The sequence below is a fragment of the Carcharodon carcharias genome, chromosome 15, assembly GCF_017639515.1.
Source record: "Carcharodon carcharias isolate sCarCar2 chromosome 15, sCarCar2.pri, whole genome shotgun sequence".
Classification (NCBI taxonomy): domain Eukaryota; kingdom Metazoa; phylum Chordata; class Chondrichthyes; order Lamniformes; family Lamnidae; genus Carcharodon; species Carcharodon carcharias.
In genome coordinates, this window is record NC_054481.1 from 27964893 (window position 1) to 27985224 (window position 20332).

The window sequence follows — 20332 nt, forward strand, 5'->3', positions numbered from 1 at the left end:
GGCATCAATAGGACAATGCCCCTATGATGAATCCTGATTTAAAAGGTGCTGCTTTAACATTTCAATAATTTCAATGGTGGTACCTTCAAGCAAGGGGGAAGATATTTTTGCCAAAAATGGAGTTCTGATACATACATAGTATATCTACACCAAAGAAAAAAGTTATTCAGCCCAACTGGTCCATGCAGGTGTTTATGCTCCATATGAGATTTGTCACCCACTTACATAGGAAATAGGTGGAGTAGGCCATTTGGCCCCTTGAGCCTGCTCCACCATTTAATTAGATCATGGCTAATAAACTACCTCAACTTCATTTTCCCACACTATCCCCCTATCCCTCGATATCTTTAATAACTAGAAATCTATCCATCTATGTCTAGAACATAATCAATATCTGAGCCTCCACAGCCTTCGAGTGTACAGAATTCCAAAGATTCACCACTCTGAGAGAAGAAATTCCAACCCAGTCCTCAACAGCCTATTTCTTATCCCGAGATTGTGTCCCCTGGTTCTTTTTTCCTGCCAGCTAGGGGAAACATCCTACATTCTGTTGAGCCCTGTAAGAATTTTATAGGTCTCAATGAGGTCACCTCTCATTCTTCTAAACTCTAGAGAACACAGGCCCAATCGCCTCATAAGACAATCCCACCAGCCCAGGTATCGGTCTGGTGAACATTCATTGCACTGCCTCTGTGACCAATATATCTTCCCTTAGGCAAGGAGAACAAAACCACACACAATACTCCAGATGCAGTCTCACCAAGGCTCTATACGACCATAGCAACACTTCTTTACTGAAATCCTCTTGCAATAAAGGCCAACACACCATTTGCCTTTCTAATTGTTGCACCTGCATGTTAGCTTTCAGTGACTTGTGAACAAGGGCACCAAGGCCCCTACGGACATCAACACTTCTCAATCTCTCACCATTTAAGAAATATGAACTAGGAACAGGAGTAGGCCACTTAGTCCTTTGAGCCTGCTCTGCCATTCAATGAGATCTTGGCTGATCCGACTGTAACTTCCCTTCATCATCTTGTTTATCAAGAATCTATCTACCTCGGCTTTGAAAACATTCAAAGACTGCTTCCACTGCCTTTTGAGGAAGGGAGTTCCAAAAACTCATTACCCTCAGAGAAAAAAATTCTCCTCATCTCTACCTTAAATGGGCAACCCTTTATTTTTAAACAGAGGTCCCTAGTTCTAGATTCTCCCACAAGAGGAAATATCCTATCCACAATGACCCTGTCAAGGCTCCTCAGGATTTTATGTTTCAATCAAGTTGTCTTTTTCCCTTCTAAATTCCAGCGGATACAAGGCTAGCCTGTCCAACCTTTCCTCATAGGACAATCTGCCCATTCCTGGTATGTTTAGCAAACTTTCTCTGAACCACCTCTAATGCATTTACATCCTTCCTTAAACAAGTAGACAAATACTGTACACAGTATTCCGGATATGGTTTCGTCAGTGTCCAGTACAACTGAAGCATAATCTCCCTACTTTTGTATTCAATTGCCCTTGAAATAAATGATAATATTCCATTAGCTTTCCTAATTACTTGCTGTACCTGCATACTAGCCTTTTGTGATTCATGCACTTGGACACCCAAGTCCCTCTGAACCTCTGAGCTCTGCAATTTCCTACTATTTAGATAATAAGCTTTTTTTATTCTTGCTACCAAAAAGGACAATTTCACATTTCCCACATTATACTCCATGTGCCAGATCTTTACCCACTCACTTAACCTATGTCCCTTTGTAGCATCCTTATGTCGTCACAGCTTACTTACCTACCCATCTTTGTATCATCAGCAAATTTAGCAACCATACCTTTGATCCCTTCATCCAAGTCATTTATATAAATTATAAAAAGTTGCGATCCCAGCACTGATCCCTATAGCACGCCAACCAGAAAAACACTGTTATGGCTACCAACTTATGTTAGCCAGCCAATCTTCTATCCATGCCAATATGTTACCCCCTACACCATGAGCTTTGATTTTCCGCAATAACCTTTGATGTGGCATCTTATCGAATGCTTTCAGTGATACTCTGCATTTCTGTTTTTTCTACCAAAGTGGATAACTTCACATTTTTCCACATTGTAATTCATCTGCCATGTTCTTGCCCACTCACTTAGCCTGTCTAAATCCCCTTGAAGCATCTCTGAATACTCCTCAGAACTCTCACTCCCACCAATTGTGTCATCAGCAAACTTGGAAATAATTCATCTAACCCCATCAGCATGCCCTCTGTTCCTTTCTTCATCATGTGTTTATCTAGCTTCTCTTTAAATGTTTCTCTGCTATTCACCTCAATCATTCATTCCCTGTGGTAGGGAGTTTCACATTCTCACCACTTTCTGGGTAAAGAAGTTTTTTTCTGAGTTCCTGATTGGATTTAGTGAAATCATTCCTTTATTTAAAAAAATGTAGGAAATCTCTGCCTCCATTACACACTCAACCCCAACCATCATCTTACTTGCCCAGTTCTTTCTTTAGGTGTGGGGTGGCCATTGTTGAATAAGGTGGTTCTGGGGTGATGGGAACCAATGGAAGTTGATCTTTCCTTCTGTTAACAGGTGCTGAAAAAATATACAAATCATTCAATGGATGAAAATAAGCCTAAAAATACCAGAAAAATTAATGATGAATTGATACTGCTACACTAAATCCAGAAACTGACATTTCTGTAACATCCACTGGCCTTAAAATTCCAAAATCTCTATATCTACCCCACAACACCAGCTTTGATTTTTCAGTTTGACTACCAATTTTCTCTGTACTTGCAGCTCATGTTATATATAGTCAGGTTTCATGTAGGCTACAAAGAAGTCAAAAATTATACAATTAATGTCATTTACTAAATGGTACTAACAGATGATGGGGGAAGAAAATCACCTTGAGCCAATGCACTTTGAGATCAAATGTATTAACTTTACTCAATTATTTATATATCTGGTATTGTGATGCCCTTTGACCCAGAAGCAGTACAGTAAAGAAAATTTGTAATTTCTTTAAAAGGTCTGTGGAATTGAATTACTTTTAAGGTTGAAAAGAGTTTTAAGAGTTTGCATCAATTGTAAAAGAATAAATTGTAAATTTTCTTGGATAAGAAATACTGGTCTATGTGACCTGGCAACCCTTGACCTAAAAGCAGTACCAATAGGAAGGAAGTTCAGAAAGAAGCCATGTGGCTGGCAGACACAAAGGAGAGCTACATGCAGAGGAGCTAGAGGGTGAAAGCGATCAGCATACAGATGCAGACACAAAGGGAAAGCAGACAGAGACAGAAAGAGGAATGCACAGAATCCTTGTGAGAAGTAGCAAACCTCTCAAGAAGAGGTCTCAGAAAAGAGACAGGAGCCCTTGGAGGCAACATGTGAGCTGGCTAAAAAGGTTTAAACCTGGAAAGCTTCATGAATAACTCATAGATGTTAAAAAGCTGGGTGTTTTCTCAGAAAGGGCCAAACATTAACCAGGGCATTATTGGTTAGTTAGGTGAAAAGAAACTCTGGAAAGCTACACCATCAGGACTACTGTGACCAAGGGAGATAGGGCTTTTAGAAGTATGCCTTGCTGATGATAATCATACCCCATGAAATTTGAAGGTGAAAGTTGTTGTTAAAAAAGTTGTTGCAAGACTCCTGACCTAACCTGTGCGAATAAATAACAGGATATTATGGAGCTGTGTAGCTATGTAGTGCCATATATGTGCACGGGGTGATGTGAATACTTGTGGTTGCACAAAATGTATCTTTGTTGCACTGACTATTTAAAGTGAAATTTACCTTTTTATTTGAAGTATCATTTGCCTGTTAATTTGTATGTCATTTGCATTGGTTCTGATTCATGTCAAAGTAAAAGCTACAAGAATTTTGTTGGTAATTTCTTCATTTGGGGGTCATTCATTATATCTGGTTATTCTGGTTTATGGTTTTCCCACAGGGATTGTAAACAAATGTAAAAACTTAATCAAAACACCTAAAGGAATATTAATGTCTGAAAAAAGTTCAATGCCTTGCTGTTTAGACATTTAAACTTCAAAACGCACATCGATCACATCTCCAGTTTCAATTTTAACTGCGAAAAAATCAAAAGCATGGGGCTTTGAATTTAAAAACTTTCCCTAATCCTTGATAATTGTTTACCTGGAGTCTTGTGCTCGCCAACATGTTGTCTGAAATTAGTGCTGTCTTTCTGAAGCACGGGTAACTTTTGAGATAATCCAGGGAGGAGTTCAGGAAACTCCTCATCTTCGTCCCAATCATTCCAGATATTAGAATCAAAAAATCTGGGATGTTGCCTGCCTGAAAGGTTCTTTTCATCAGCTTTCCTGCTCTGGTCTACTTGAACAGATGGAAAGGACATACTGGGCTTTGATTTTTCTGGAAGAGGTGTGCTATTTTTGTTCTCTGTGTTTGTAACAAGATATAGTTCATCCTTATTCTTCACTTGCTCGATTGTCTTGTGAAGAAATGCATCTTCACCATTAGAATCTTCCTCTTCAAGTTGAGGACTACCTTCAGAAATCCAACACTCGTCATATGGTATTGGGGGCCCATCTTCAAACTGAAAGCTATCTTCAGCTTCAGCTGTTGGCATCTCCTCTTCAGTGTCTTCAATCTCCAGCACAGACTTGTCTGTTGCTTCCTTCTCTTCAGAACAAAGTGACACTGACAGTGCTCCTTCTAGCTGAGCTGAAGGAGAATGGGTGACTGAAGTGCCCTCACATTCCAAATCAACATTACAATCAGAGGTCTGTGTGGGAGGAATCGGGGATGAAGGCAGCGAATCACTCAATGACTGATTGACAGAATTCCTCTCTGCAGGACAATCCAACTCTCTAACTAGGTTTATTTCTTTGGCATCTCTGAACATTTCCTTCAATGGGATAATTGCCTGTGCTTTTTCCTGCTCCACACCAGATTTTAATACTGTAACCTCCTGTTCAACTGACAACTTGCCCCTTTTAACATTTTGATTCTGTAGAAAGTGAGAATTTGTAGCCGGTGTGGAACACTGTCTAGTTCTTGTTGAAAGTGGAGTGGCTGGTACCAGCCATGACCCCTCCACAGTACGGTCTTCATTGCTCTGTTCACCGTCACTGCTAAGCTGTAGAGTCAGCTCACTTTCACTATCCTTAGCTTGGCTTTCATGGTTAGCCACCTGTTTAGCAACACCATACATGGACAACACTGAAATGCTATTGTCATATACCTCTTCCAAACACTTGGATGGAATTCCAGAAACTCTGAAGTTTCTCTGCTCAGCATCAATTTTAGAACTCAATGCCATGTCAGACCTAATACTAAATCGTTTCCCACATGGATAAGAGTCTAATTCAGCACTAGGACATTTCACGTTGTACAAAGGCATTAATTGTTTGTTTTCAGAGCAGGGTGCTGACATTTTGTTTTCAGTTATTTCCATTTCTTCATCTGAGTCTATGACCACCAGGGTATCATTGGATTTATTTTCTGATGGAGACTGACTGGAGTCAATGCTAATGGGTGGTGACAGATTGCAGTGTTGCATGTCACAGGTATTTTGGGATGGCATCTGCAAGCAAAGAGCACTTGTTGAAAGGGATTTTTGGTTTGATGGGCATTCTCCTAAGTATTTTGGGGCTTTGTGAGCATCAAGTTCCTGATGAACTCTAGGATTATCACACCTTTCATTTGCCAAATTTAGTTGTCCATTTGAAATCAGAGAGTCACAAGACAATACTTCAGACGGATTCACATGGTGTACAGCTCCAAGGGATGAGATTGCTGCTGAGACCAAAGACAGGCGTTCCTGTGGAGATTTCACATTTGTACAAGTTTCCAAAGGTGACAGGCCAACCAAAGGCAGATCAGACAAACTTGGGCAAGCAGAGGGACTTTCAACCTCACACACGGGTGATATTCGGTTAATGCTGCAGTTGGCAGAGGAGCTAAACGAATGACTGCCTTTTGCTGCCAAAGGCTTGTCTTCTTCAGGGACATCATAATCATACTTTTCTCCAAGCTCCATATCTTGCTCAGATTCTACTGATAAATCAGTTTCTGAAAAGAGGCAGTCATCGCTGGTATTTAAATTCAAATCAGGTTCTGTATGCTTCTGTGATCCTTCCAGTTGAAATGTGTTAACCTTCTGAGAGGGTTCCTGCATCTTGGACTCTTCTAGAGTCTTCAAAAGACATTGAGAATCAGATCCCCTTTCTCTTTCAGTCATGGAAGACACACAATTTCGAAATGTTTCACTTTCAGTTCTTAATCCCTCTTCATTGTGCTCATTTTCTCCATATGCATCAGTTTCTTCTCTGCTTTCCACACTGCTGTTCTTCTGATTGGGTCCCTCACTATCTGGAGTCTTAAGGGAGGTTCTCATAATTTTTCTCTGAGTTGCTGCAAACTCATAAATTTCTTCTAATTCCTCATCGTCAACTTTCTCATTGACCTTTTCTTCATCTTCATACTCTGCAGATTTGACATCCAAGGCAGGCTCCTCAGATTCTCCCATCCACATTGATCTCAAAAGGTCTTGGAGATTGTCTTCTCTATTTCCGTGCATTTTGACTTCTATTTCGGTGAAAGGATCGTTTTCCGAACTATCTCCATCAGCCTCAGCTTCGTCTGGACCGGCTTCACAGATCTCTAACAACTCATTCACAGCAAACCTGATCAACACATAGAAACATGTCAATCCATGGCATCATTCTGAAAAGGTAAATTAGCAGGCAACAAGTTATTTAAGAGTAAATTCTGGAGATGCTGGGAATCTTAAATAAAGACAAAAAACATTCCTTCGGACATTGCATGCTTCTTTCCATCTTGTAAGATAGTTATTTTAATTCATACTTTAGAATCAAATTTAAAAAGAGAATTAGTAACATACTGCAGATTAATGGCAACATTTCAATATTCAAGCCTGATCTTAGTACTACATAACTATACTGACCTGTTAGCGAGAGCGTGGAGCTCTGAAAGCACAGTGGGAGATACAGAGATACTAGCAGTATACAGATATTGAAGGAATGTACAAACTGCCTCTGTTGTAACTTCAGACATTAAGAGTCTGCGGGTCATGACAGCACCATCCTCTTCTACCAAGAATCCTTCATCATGCACCTAAAAAAAGTAAATCACCAAACTCAAGGGTTTGATCCGAATTGGCAGAAGAGGAGGATGAGAATGGACAAAGAATTGTGACAGGCTGCCACGGGTTACCCTTCAGGAGAGCCACATAGCTCGTCTACTTTTAATAGCTATCAGATATCATTGATTGCTCCCTGGAATTTACCTGGGTTAAGTGGTTCCATTCTGAATGATCTAAATTAGTGCAAACTAATGTCAGAAAGTGTGCGGCGGCACAAGGTAGGACAAAACAGTGTTATGCACGTCACTAATGATGGTTAAGTTGTACAGCCAGGTTTGGTACACATTCTCCTGTTGCAAACAAAGCAGCTTTATTACTCTGCGATCTCTCTCTAATGAGGATATACTCACTTGCAATGTGATGTTAAACACCAAGAGTACCAAATGATGGAAGACAATGCCCCATATGAAGCATGCATCAAAGGGCACACCAGCTTCTACAAGTTCTTATGTGATTCTTAACCATAAGGAAGAGAAGATTGAACAGGGAAGGGGCTGAAAAAATCATTTCTACAGAATTTTTTTTTATAGAAAGAAATCATATCACTTACAATTTGCACAAGCTGTGGAGAGCGAGCATAGAGAACAAACTGGTGAGCATACACAATCTCACCACTATCCATCTGAAACTGCACATCACTCAGGTGGGGATTGTTCACCATCCCTCCAAGGTCTTCACTCAGTTTCTTCAGTTGTTGCTGAAATCAAAATGCACCAAGTATTAAAACAATTACAGGCGATTAACATTACAAAATAATCTCACCATTTTATCCCAAATCTCTTTTCTAAGCTTCAAAACTTTGATGGGAAACTCCAGTGAGCTAATTACAAAAATGGTCAAAGCTGCTGAATTTCACTTTGATAAAATTAAACTGGTTTGCTTACTCCATGATGCATATTATTTCCACAAATTCTCTCTCTCTGAGCTGGAACAAATCCACTTGGCGTAATGTCATCCGATAAAGAGTTCTTTCCTATAGGGTGAAGTGAATGGATACAGTAAAACCTGGAATACAGGCTTTGATTTACAAGAATATGTTTCATTAAGTAGAGTGATAAACCCCTAGCTATTAATACAATGTTCAACACAAAGCAACATTGTCCCACAAGATCTTTTAATGACACAAAACATTAAATGGTACTCAACAGAAATTAATCTAAAAAAAAACCCGAGAAATTAAAAGCATGTGTCAACAAAAAACTATTGCTGTGGCTATCCAATTCAGGGAAAGATGATTTAACAGATTTTAGATCAGACTCCACATTAATTACTGTTTTTGTTAAGTATTAATTCATAATGGCAAGAACAATTCAATTCTAAAACCTCTACAAATATCCACACAGGGTTATTATTGCCTGTAAAATTATTCAATCCCATAATTATAATTCATTTCATTTCTGCATTCTTAAACCCAAACCAATTTTTGAAAGAAAATGATTCTGTAACCATCCATGGAACATAAAGATCCAGATCTTCAATCAGTTGTGTAAAGTTCCCACTTACTGTTTCTTCCTGTTACTCCATTGTCTTGCTCACTCTTCACCCCATAATTCCATTGTGTCAACGTCATTCCCTCACCAGCTAAATCCATCAAGTCAAAGAACGTCTGATCTTGCTGACTCCTGGGCATGGGCACGTCCTCAGTCCCAATCTCATTTCGATGGCCAACTGGTGAAGACTGTTGATGGATCAGCTCCAAGGGAGGTTTTATAAGGGCTTTGGCAGCCATTGTAGAAGATAACATCTGCTCCTTACAACTCGAAAATTCCTGATCATGCCCCTTCAACAAAACACACAGTACTGTAGTTATTTTTTTTAAATGAGGCTATGGGGAAAAAGCAGGGAAAAATAGCTCTACTAAAATGCTGTCACAGGCACAATGAGCTGAATGTTATATCATTCTATCATTAGCGCCTCTTCCTTCAAGATGCTAGCCTGTAAAATAAACTACATTTCACAACTGCAAAGTAAGTTGCTTTATTTTGTAATGACAAATCAATACAGCCTCCAATTAGGTTATTGGTAAACTGGTTTATTTGGACATTACTGATTCTTTCTGAAGCATAGAAGAATTACCATAAATCAACTTTAACTTTAGTGGATGGTATTATCGGAAGTGAAAGCAGGTTGAAGACAGACAGAAACTGCCAATCCAGACACTTCATTTTCATGAATATTAAAATAAAAATTAATTATGAACGGTTACAATTGCACTCAGTAGTATGTCAATTTTTATGCTGCATATTTACATTTAATTGTAAACAAATTAAATGCATGCAAATCACACCTAAAGCAAGGAATGGGTGCAGAACAGCACAACCAGTTAAGCGCCTTGGGACATTTTACTATGTTAAAGGAACTACAGAAATACAAATTCTTCTTGTTAATCCAGTCAACAGATTACTATTATTAAACTGTTAGTACATGAAGTCATGTAACTTTGAAAGGGTAAATTGTCTAAAAACTACAGATTTTGGATCATAAGGATCCAGGCTCAATTCTCAGAAACGGCCGTAAAATGTTATAAATTTCTTGAAATCATAACAGATAATGAGGCTAAGGACGCAGCAGATGTGTGCATACAGAAGGGTGATTTTTTTTCTTTTTGCAATAATTAATAAAACCTGCAGTTTTCTTCTCCTGATTAATCCTCCTGAATTTTGCATCCTTCACAAACCACCTCACCTGTTGCAGTTTCCATGGTATTATAGGAGGGGCCAAGTCACTTGTGTAAAAGAGTGATGAGTCCCAACCACTGGCTCCAGACAAGGCACTGCGACACCACAGGCTATCTTGCTCGGTTATCCCTGGGTTCACATGGCAGACGTGCCTCAGTATTCCACCCACACAGAAAGTGCTTGCTGGCAGCGGAGGGGTGCTACATATTTCCATTTCCTCAGATAGCAGTGTTGCCAAACTATTTTGGACCCGTTTGATTGCCGTCTCAGGGTCCTGCACCAACAACAATGGGGGAAGGACGTCCTTCCTCTTCTTCCGAACTCTCTTGTCTAAAACCAAAGAAAAAATCCAGCATTAATGAAATATTTGTACAGCATTAATGATAAAATCGGCTTAATACCACGGGAAAATACACTTTGAAAATGACAACTAAATTTACAAAATATAAAAGCTCTAAAGTTCTAAGAAATGTCACCTGACAACATATAACTGATGGAAAAACATTATTTGTACTTTCACCAACAGGGACTTGTTTCTGATGGCTATTTTACATCTCCCTGGACTGAACATTGCTCACTCAGAATGTGTCCTGAAAGTAATCACTGGCTCACAAAGGAACTTGCATTTCAAAATGTAACTCATGAGATGCACAGTTATTTGTTTTGATGGAATAATAAATAACGACCAAAACATTTTCAGACTCATTCACAAGTTACAATACATGGAGACGAACTCAGGACTGGATTAAAATTGCATTCTAAGGAGTGTGAGTGCCCACAGTTTAGCTCTTACCTGCTGCCACCACCATTTTGGTAAGGCTAAAGTTATTAGCGTGCAGGGATACATTTTGCTTCTCTTGCTCCCCTTTCTGTTGTTCCAACAAGGATGCAGATAACGCCATGGCGACCATTGTATCCTCATCCACTGGCTTCTCCCTGGTGGGCTTGCACTTCTTTGGCAATGCATTTTCTCTTGTTGAAACTTTTCTCTTTAATCGACCTGGCTGAAGGCTGACATTTAGAATTAAAGAGAGAAAAGGAGAAGATTTCAAAGTCTATGCACACAACAGATATGCATCCAGACATTTACACACAAAGGTTGAAGTACAAGGTAAGGTATTTCACAGGAGATATCCTTTTAGATATCCCTGAAGAAAGCAAATTAATTCGCAATTCCTCTGAGCTGGTCAATGACACTGATCTTACAAGAGATCCTCTATGTAAACCTTTACTGGGTCACATCCAGCAAAGCTTCGTTTAGTCCTTTAACCACGCCCAGAATGGAGTGCAATAATAATGTAGCAACCATAGCCCCACACCACCAGTAATTATAAAGGGAGATTGGCACTTGCAGAAAAGGTTCACTCAACTGATTCCTGGCATGAGGAAAGATTGGACAGGTTAGACCTGTATCCATTGGATTTTAGAAGATTGAGAGGTGATTTTATTGAAACATATAAGATCCTGAGGAAACGTGAGACTGGATCTGGGAGGATGTTTCCCCTTATAACGGGTCTCCCATTTAAGACTGAGATGAGGAGAATTTTTTTTCTCTGGGTTGTAAGACAGTGGAACTCTGTTCCCCCAACAGCACAGGAGGCAGGGTCATTGAATATTTTTAAGGCTAAGTAAGACAGATTCTTGATTGACAGGGGAGTCAAAGGATATAGCAGGGTAGGAAGGCAAGTGGAGTTGAGGCCACAATCAGACCAGTCATGATCTTATTGAATGGTGGGGCAGGCTCGAGGGGCTGAATGGCCTACCCCTATCTCCTAATTCATATGCCCAACGGCCTCTCAGAAATGTGTCACTGTATTTCACGTACAATGAAATATTTTGAAATGGAAGGACAGGGATGTCATGCATCTTTTAAATGCACCTGAACAGGTAGACTGGGTCTTAATTTATCACATCATTCTGAAAGACGGCACCTCCAACAATGCAGCACTCCCCAGTTGTGCAATGGAGTGAAGGCCTTAGATGATGAGTTCAAAATGGGGCAGATAGAATCCCAGCTTAATGTCTGATCCAGAGGGAGAGGAAAAGATTCAATCCATCATTCAACAGAATCACACCTGGAGCAAACTGGAAAGAAGAATGTGTGAACCCACTATGACTCTCCTTATTTATCCTGAAGGTTGTAGGAACAGAATAGGAGGAACTCAGGTGGTTATGTCATCCATAAGCATCACACTCTGAAACCTGTCACTTTTATTGCGGATATGCAGCTCATATCAGACAAACCAACCCCAATTGGAGGATACCAGCACTGGGTGTACAAGGCACCTGAGTTGACAGGAAGGATAAAGATAATTAAACATGAAGGCAAGTCTGAAAGGCAGGAGTGAGCCCAATACGGATGTACTGGCAAGACCTCCGTGTGCATAAGAGATGGGACCAGAATCATCTTTAGCTTTTTATTTCATTTACCTTGTTGAGTAAGCTGAGCTTTCAAGACACTGTGAGTTCTGTCTCTGAACTGCCTGCAGCAATAACTGTGGTGGGACCTCCAATTCAATGGCACAGCGTTTGAGGTGGATCGCTCGGCTCTTGAAGCTTTTAAACTGTTTCCCGCAAATTGGACATTCAGGAACTGAAGGTATGTTTAAAGAGACCGTTGTAGCTGTTCTCTGCTCTCCTTCATCTAAGCACCTGTGAGATCAGATGGAAAGAAGTTAATGCAATTTACATGAAAAGCTGAGACAGAGAGCAGCAAGTGCCAGAATATGTGGAACATGTCTTATGTAGCTTGGCTGACTATTTTAATATGCTTAAGCTTAGCTGTGGAGTTTACAGTGCCACCTTAACCCTGGATGCATTCGAGTTTTGAAGTTACTCTGATCATCTAATGCTTTTTGCCTGGAAACTCTAGGCAATGATGATGCTTATAGAGTTAAGTATGCCACTGTGCTGTTGATTATACTCCACACTAGAGGGGACAGCTGTTCAGATAGCTTTTTTTAAAAATTGTTTTCTCCCATTCCATCACCACAAGAACTTAAACTAATATTAGTCAATAAATTAGCTAATATTAGCTAATAAAAGTCAAATAAAACGATTGATTATGAGCTCCAGTCAGTTAAGACTGAATATAAAAGAACATCTGGAAGGTTGCTCTGTGAAGAACTGGTGGAACAGGATTGATAAGTTAACAAGGTCAACAACACAGTATTCAGAAAAGTTAGATGTTATATTTAGGTGCCTCTCACCTGTTGATGTGCTGTGTGCGCCGAGCGGAGTTCATGTTAGAAAGATCCTTCTGACAGATTACACAAAAAAAGAGCCCATTGTCTTCAAGGGTATAGGCATCAGCTGCTCCCACTTCCTGTTGTATTGTCCACGCCAAGGCCATATCACTGTCTGCAGTTGCCTGGCAGTCACCAGCTGCAGACAAATAGATATCGTCACATTTAACTCGACAAGCATCATCATTGTCAAGAGTTTCCAGACAAAAGCATAAAATCATTAGAGTTTTGAAGCGCTTCTGGTCATCTAATGAACCCAGGGTTAAGATGGCACCATATACTTCACATCTAAGCTTAAGCAACTTGAAATAGTCAACCAAGCTACTTCAGACATCTTCCATATATGCTGGCACTTTCTGTTCCCTGTCTCAGCTTTTCCATTCAAGTTTCTATTCTCCACTCTAATCAATTTGTCCTCACCATTGGTACCATGGCTGCCAAGTGTTGCTAGTAGCTATGTTATGTGACAGCAAAGGATTAAAAACAAAGCTCTCTTATTTAATAAGGGAATAATGTCCTGCTGAAACACAGGTAGGTTCACTGTATAGGCATAGGGTAAGTTATTATGGTGAAAATGCAGTTAATTAAGGCCAGGTATCACTAGAATGCAAATAACCATATATCAAAAATAGAAACTGGGGTGGCACAGCCCAGTGCAACAGTAACACATGTTCCCACAGAAATGGGGAACACAGGTTTGACCAAGCGAGCCATTGAGCTGCCTGGGGAATTGAACACAGGATGAATCATGGAAAATCTCAGCAGGTCTGGCAGCATCTGCGGAGAGGAACACAGTTAATGTTTCGAGTCCGAATGACTCTTCAACAGAACTAAGTAAAAATAGAAAAGAGGTGAAATATTTCACATCTTTTCTTTTCTATCTTTTCTATTTTTACTTAGTTCTGTTGAAGAGTCATTTGGACTCGAAACATTAACTGAGTTCCTCTCCACAGATGCTGCCAGACCTGCTGAGTTTTTCCAGGTATTTTTATTTTTATTTTTGTTTTGGATTTCCAGCATCCGCAGTTTTTTGCTTTTATAACAGGATGAATCATGCTCCCTGTGCTGTTAGACTCTCATTAAGCTCTAATGGTTGACACATCTCAACTTAGACGACATACCTGTGTATCAGATTAGCAATGCCCAAAGAGGCAACATGGAATAGACATACAGAATTTAACATAATAGTTAATTTCTGAACAGATAATAACAGAACATTTGATAAACGAACCATCTTCCTTAGGATCAAATGGTACGGGAAGGGATACTGCGGCTGACTGACTGTCTCTTCCACCATTCTCTCTGTTTGTGTCCAAGGAGCAGAATTCCTTGCTTTTCTCATCCTCTTGGATGGTACAAACTGACAGTATTCTCACATCATCGCCGCCGTGTCTCAAACGCTCAGGTTCCTTCCTCCGAAACTTCTGCATATTTCCCAAAACTCGTTCTTTCACACCCAGGCCTTTGCAAACATTTTTCTTCATAATTGCCGAATGGCCGAGGCTGCCAGTCCATATACGGCCTGCAAATAATAAGGGCCACGTGTAACAGATAAGTCATCGCCATGGGCACACAACCAAATTCTTCCTGTCATAGTTCCTCAAAATTAATCATCTTATGAAATACTCCACTCTGGGCTGAATCAATATCACAAGATATAATCTGAACATAAAAAGCGGTCAAATACAGCTCTAAGGTTTTTTCTGTCAGTGAGAGACATTCTTTTTAAAAAGATTATTGCTTTCTCCTCCTTACTTTTCTTAGGCTTCTCTTCTGCACATCACGGAAGGCATGTGCCACTGTGCAGAACTCCCCCTCCAACAGTGCAGCACTGCCTCAGTACTGTCCCTCCGACTGCACGCTGCTTCCTCAGCACTGCCTCTCTGACTGCACGGCACTTCCTCAGCACTGCCTCTCTGACTGCACACCACTTCCTCAGTACTGCCTCTCTGACTGCACACCACTTCCTCAGCACTGCCTCTCTGACTGCACACCAATTCCTCAGTACTGCCTCTCTGACTGCACACCACTTCCTCAGCACTGCCTCTCTGACTGCACGCTGCTTCCTCAGCACTGCCTTTCTGACTGCACACCACTTCCTCAGCACTGCCTCTCTGACTGCACACCACTTCCTCAGTACTGCCTCTCTGACTGCACGTCACTTCCTCAGTACTGCCTATCTGACAGTGCACCACTTCCTCAGTACTGCCCTTCTGACTACTCAGCACTTCCTCAGTACTGCCTCTCTGACTGCTCAGCACTTCCTCAGTGCTGCCTCTCTGACTGCACGCCACTTCCTCAGTACTGCCTCTCTGACTGCACACCACTTCCTCAGTACTGCCGGTCTGACTGCACACCACTTCCTCAGTACTGCCTCTCTGACTGCACGCCACTTCCTCAGTACTGCCTCTCTGACTGCACACCACTTCCTCAGCACTGCCTCTCTGACTGCACACCACTTCCTCAGTACTGCCTTTCTGACTGCATGCCACTTCCTCAGTACTGCCTCTCTGACTGCACACCACTTCCTCAGTACTGCCTTTCTGACTGCTCAGCACTTCCTCAGTGCTGCCTCTCTGACTGCACGCCACTTCCTCAGTATACTTCGATGACAGCACGCCACTTCCTCAGCACTGCCTCTCGGATTGCACGCCACTTCCTCAGCACTGCCTCTCTGACTGCTAGCCACTTCCTCAGCACTGCCTCTCTGACTGCACACCACTTCCTCAGTACTGCCTATCTGACAGTGCGCCACTTCCTCAGTACTGCCCTTCTGACTACTCAGCACTTCCTCAGTACTGCCTCTCTGACTGCACATCACTTCCTCAGTACTGCCTCTCTGACTGCACGCCACTTCCTCAGCACTGCCTCTCTGACTGCACACCACTTCCTCAGTACTGCCTATCTGACAGTGCGCCACTTCCTCAGTACTGCCCTTCTGACTACTCAGCACTTCTTCAGTACTGCCTCTCTGACTGCACATCACTTCCTCAGTACTGCATCTCTGACTGCACGCCACTTCCTCAGTACTGCCCTTCTGACTACTCAGCACTTCCTCAGTACTGCCTCTCTGACTACTCAGCACTTCCTCAGTACTGCCCTTCTGACTACTCAGCACTTCCTCAGTACTGCCTCTCTGACTACTCAGCACTTCCTCAGTAATGCCTCTCTGACTGCACACCACTTCCTCAGCACTGCCTCTCTGACTGCACACCACTTCCTCAGCACTGCCTCTCTGACTGCACACCACTTCCTCAGCACTGCCCTTCTGACTGCACACCACTTCCTCAGCACTGCCTCTCTGAATGCACGCCACTTCCTCAGTACTGCCTTTCTGACTGCACACCACTTCCGCAGCACTGCCTCTCTGACTGCACACCACTTCCTCAGTACTGCCTCTCTGACTGCACACCACTTCCTCAGTACTGCCTTTCTGACTGCACACCACTTCCTCAGCACTGCCCTTCTGACTGCTCAGCACTTCCTCAGTGCTGCCTTTCTGACTGCACGCCACTTCCTCAGCACTGCCTCTCTGACTGCACACCACTTCCTCAGTACTGCCTGTCTGACTGCACATCACTTCCTCAGTACTGCCTCTCTGACTGCACACCACTTCCTCAGTACTGCCTCTCTGACTACTCAGCACTTCCTCAGTACTGCCCCTCTGACTGCACATCACTTCCTCAGTACTGCCTCTCTGACTGCACACCACTTCCTCAGTACTGCCTCTCTGACTGCACACCACTTCCTCAGTACTGCCTGTCTGACTGCACGCCACTTCCTCAGTATACCTCGATGACAGCGCGCCACTTCCTCAGTACTGCCTCTCGGATTGCGCGCCACTTCCTCAGTACTGCCTCTCGGATTGCGCGCCACTTCCTCAGTACTGCCTCTCGGATTGCGCGCCACTTCCTCAGTACTGCCCTTCTGACTGTGCGCCACTTCCTCAGTACTGCCCTTCTGACTGTGCGCCACTTCCTCAGTACTGCCCTTCTGACTGCGCGCCAGTTCCTCAGCAATGCCTCTCTGACTGCGCAGCACTTCTTCAGTACTGCCCTTCTGACAGCGCGCCACTTCCTCAGCACTGCCTCTCTGACTGCACACCACTTCCTCAGTACTGCCCTTCTGATTGCTCAGCACTTCCTCAGTACTGCCTCTCTGACTGCACGTCACTTCCTCAGTACTGCCTCTCTGACTGGAAACCACTTCCCCAGCACTGCCTCTCTGACTGCACGCCACTTCCTCAGCACTGCCTCTCTGACTGCACGCCACTTCCTCAGCACTGCCTCTCTAACTGCACGCCACTTCCTCAGCACTGCCTCTCTGACTGCACGTCACTTCCTCAGTACTGCCTCTCTGACTGGAAACCACTTCCTCAGCACTGCCTCTCTGACTGCACACCACTTCCTCAGCACTGCCTCTCTGACTGCATGCCACTTCCTCAGCACTGCCTCTCTGACTGCACGCCACTTCCTCAGCACTGCCTCTCTGACTGCACACCACTTCCTCAGCGCTGCCTCTGACTGCACGCCACTTCCTCAGCACTGCCTCTCTGACTGCACACCACTTCCTCAGTACTGCCTCTCTGACTGCACACCACTTCCTCAGTACTGCCTCTCTGACTGCTCAGCACTTCCTCAGTGCTGCCTCTCTGACTGCACGCAACTTCCTCAGTACTGCCTCTCTGACTGCACACCACTTCCTCAGTACTGCCTCTCTGACTGCTCAGCACTTCCTCAGTATTGCCTCTCTGACTGCACACTACTTCCTCAGCACTGCCTCTCTGACTGCACACCACTTCCTCAGTACTGCCTCTCTGACTGCACACTACTTCCTCAGTACTGCCTCTCTGACTGCACGTCACTTCCTCAGTACTGCCTCTCTGACTGCACACCACTTCCTCAGCACTGCCTCTCTGACTGCACATCACTTCCTCAGTACTGCCTCTCTGACTGCACATTACTTCCTCAGTACAGCCCTTCTGACTGCTCAGCACTTCCTCAGTATTGCCTCTCTGACTGCACGCCACTTCCTCAGTACTGCCTCTCTGACTGCACACCACTTCCTCAGTACTGCCTGTCTGACTGCACATCACTTCCTCAGTACTGCCCTTCTGACTGCTCAGCACTTCCTCAGTGCTGCCTCTCTGACTGCACGCCACTTCCTCAGTACTGCCTTTCTGACTGCACACCACTTCCTCAGCACTGCCTCTCTGACTGCACACCACTTCCTCAGTAATGCCTCTCTGACTGCACACCACTTCCTCAGCACTGCCTCTCTGACTGCACACCACTTCCTCAGCACTGCCTCTCTGACTGCACACCACTTCCTCAGCACTGCCCTTCTGACTGCACACCACTTCCTCAGCACTGCCTCTCTGAATGCACGCCACTTCCTCAGTACTGCCTTTCTGACTGCACACCACTTCCGCAGCACTGCCTCTCTGACTGCACACCACTTCCTCAGTACTGCCTCTCTGACTGCACACCACTTCCTCAGTACTGCCTTTCTGACTGCACACCACTTCCTCAGTACTGCCCTTCTGACTGCTCAGCACTTCCTCAGTGCTGCCTTTCTGACTGCACGCCACTTCCTCAGCACTGCCTCTCTGACTGCACACCACTTCCTCAGTACTGCCTCTCTGACTGCACACCACTTCCTCAGTACTGCCTATCTGACAGTGCGCCACTTCCTCAGTACTGCCCTTCTGACTACTCAGCACTTCCTCAGTACTGCCTCTCTGACTGCACATCACTTCCTCAGTACTGCCTCTCTGACTGCACACCACTTCCTCAGTACTGCCTCTCTGACTACTCAGCACTTCCTCAGTACTGCCCCTCTGACTGCACATCACTTCCTCAGTACTGCGTCTCTGACTGCACACCACTTCCTCAGTACTGCCTCTCTGACTGCACACCACTTCCTCAGTACTGCCTCTCTGACTGCACACCACTTCCTCAGTACTGCCTGTCTGACTGCACGCCACTTCCTCAGTATACCTCGATGACAGCGCGCCACTTCCTCAGTACTGCCTCTCGGATTGCGCGCCACTTCCTCAGTACTGCCTCTCGGATTGCGCGCCACTTCCTCAGTACTGCCTCTCGGATTGCGCGCCACTTCCTCAGTACTGCCCTTCTGACTGTGCGCCACTTCCTCAGTACTGCCCTTCTGACTGTGCGCCACTTCCTCAGTACTGCCCTTCTGACTGCGCGCCAGTTCCTCAGCAATGCCTCTCTGACTGCGCAGCACTTCTTCAGTACTGCCCTTCTGACAGCGCGCCACTTCCTCAGCACTGCCTCTCTGACTGCACACCACTTCCTCAGTACTGCCTCTCTGACTGCACGTCACTTCCTCAGTACTGCCTCTCTGACTGGAAACCACTTCCCCAGCACTGCCTCTCTGACTGCACGCCACTTCCTCAGCACTGCCTCTCTGACTGCACGCCACTTCCTCAGTGCTGCCTCTCTGACTGCACGCCACTTCCTCAGTGCTGCCTGTCTGACTGCACATCACTTCCTCAGTACTGCCTCTCTGACTGCTCAGCACTTCCTCAGTGCTGCCTCTCTGACTGCACACCACTTCCTCAGTACTGCCTTTCTGACTGCATGCCACTTCCTCAGTACTGCCTCTCTGACTGCACACCACTTCCTCAGTACTGCCTTTCTGACTGCTCAGCACTTCCTCAGTGCTGCCTCTCTGACTGCACGCCACTTCCTCAGCACTGCCTCTCTGACTGCACACCACTTCCTCAGTACTGCCTATCTGACAGTGAGCCACTTCCTCAGTACTGCCCTTCTGACTACTCAGCACTTCCTCAGTACTGCCTCTCTGACTACTCAGCACTTCCTCAGTACTGCCCTTCTGACTGCTCAGCACTTCATCAGTGCTGCCTCTCTGACTGCACGCCACTTCCTCAGTACTGCCTTTCTGACTACTCAGCACTTCCTCAGTACTGCCTCTCTGACTACTCAGCACTTCCTCAGTACTGCCTCTCTGACTGCACGCCACTTCCTCAGTATACCTCGATGACAGCACGCCACTTCCTCAGCACTGCCTCTCGGATTGCGCGCCACTTCCTCAGCACTGCCTCTCTGACTGCATGCCACTTCCTCAGCACTGCCTCTCTGACTGCACGCCACTTCCTCAGCACTGCCTCTCTGACTGCACGCCACTTCCTCAGCACTACCTCTCTTACTGCACGTCACTTCCTCAGTACTGCCTCTCTGACTGCACACCACTTCCGCAGTACTGCCTCTCTGACTGCACGT

The 20332-nt window shown here is 44.2% G+C and overlaps 1 protein-coding gene across 6 annotated transcripts in view; it reads right to left on the reverse strand.

Moving 5' to 3' along the window:
- The window catches only part of slx4 (SLX4 structure-specific endonuclease subunit homolog (S. cerevisiae)), a 32642-nt gene that overhangs the window by 2981 nt on the left and 9329 nt on the right, over positions 1-20332 (reverse strand). For 5 of the 6 annotated variants that reach the window (XM_041206827.1, XM_041206832.1, XM_041206831.1 and 2 more), the window contains 11 exons: positions 14296-14586; positions 13029-13203; positions 12250-12471; positions 10613-10830; positions 9827-10149; positions 8645-8921; positions 8026-8114; positions 7692-7838; positions 6944-7113; positions 4150-6662; positions 2481-2583 (listed from right to left, as the gene is read on the reverse strand). In XM_041206827.1, coding sequence (XP_041062761.1) covers positions 2481-2583; positions 4150-6662; positions 6944-7113; positions 7692-7838; positions 8026-8114; positions 8645-8921; positions 9827-10149; positions 10613-10830; positions 12250-12471; positions 13029-13203; positions 14296-14586 — 4528 coding nt within the window. The remainder of the gene's footprint in view (positions 1-2480; positions 2584-4149; positions 6663-6943; positions 7114-7691; positions 7839-8025; positions 8115-8644; positions 8922-9826; positions 10150-10612; positions 10831-12249; positions 12472-13028; positions 13204-14295; positions 14587-20332) is intronic. The other variant, XM_041206833.1, reaches the window with a different exon arrangement.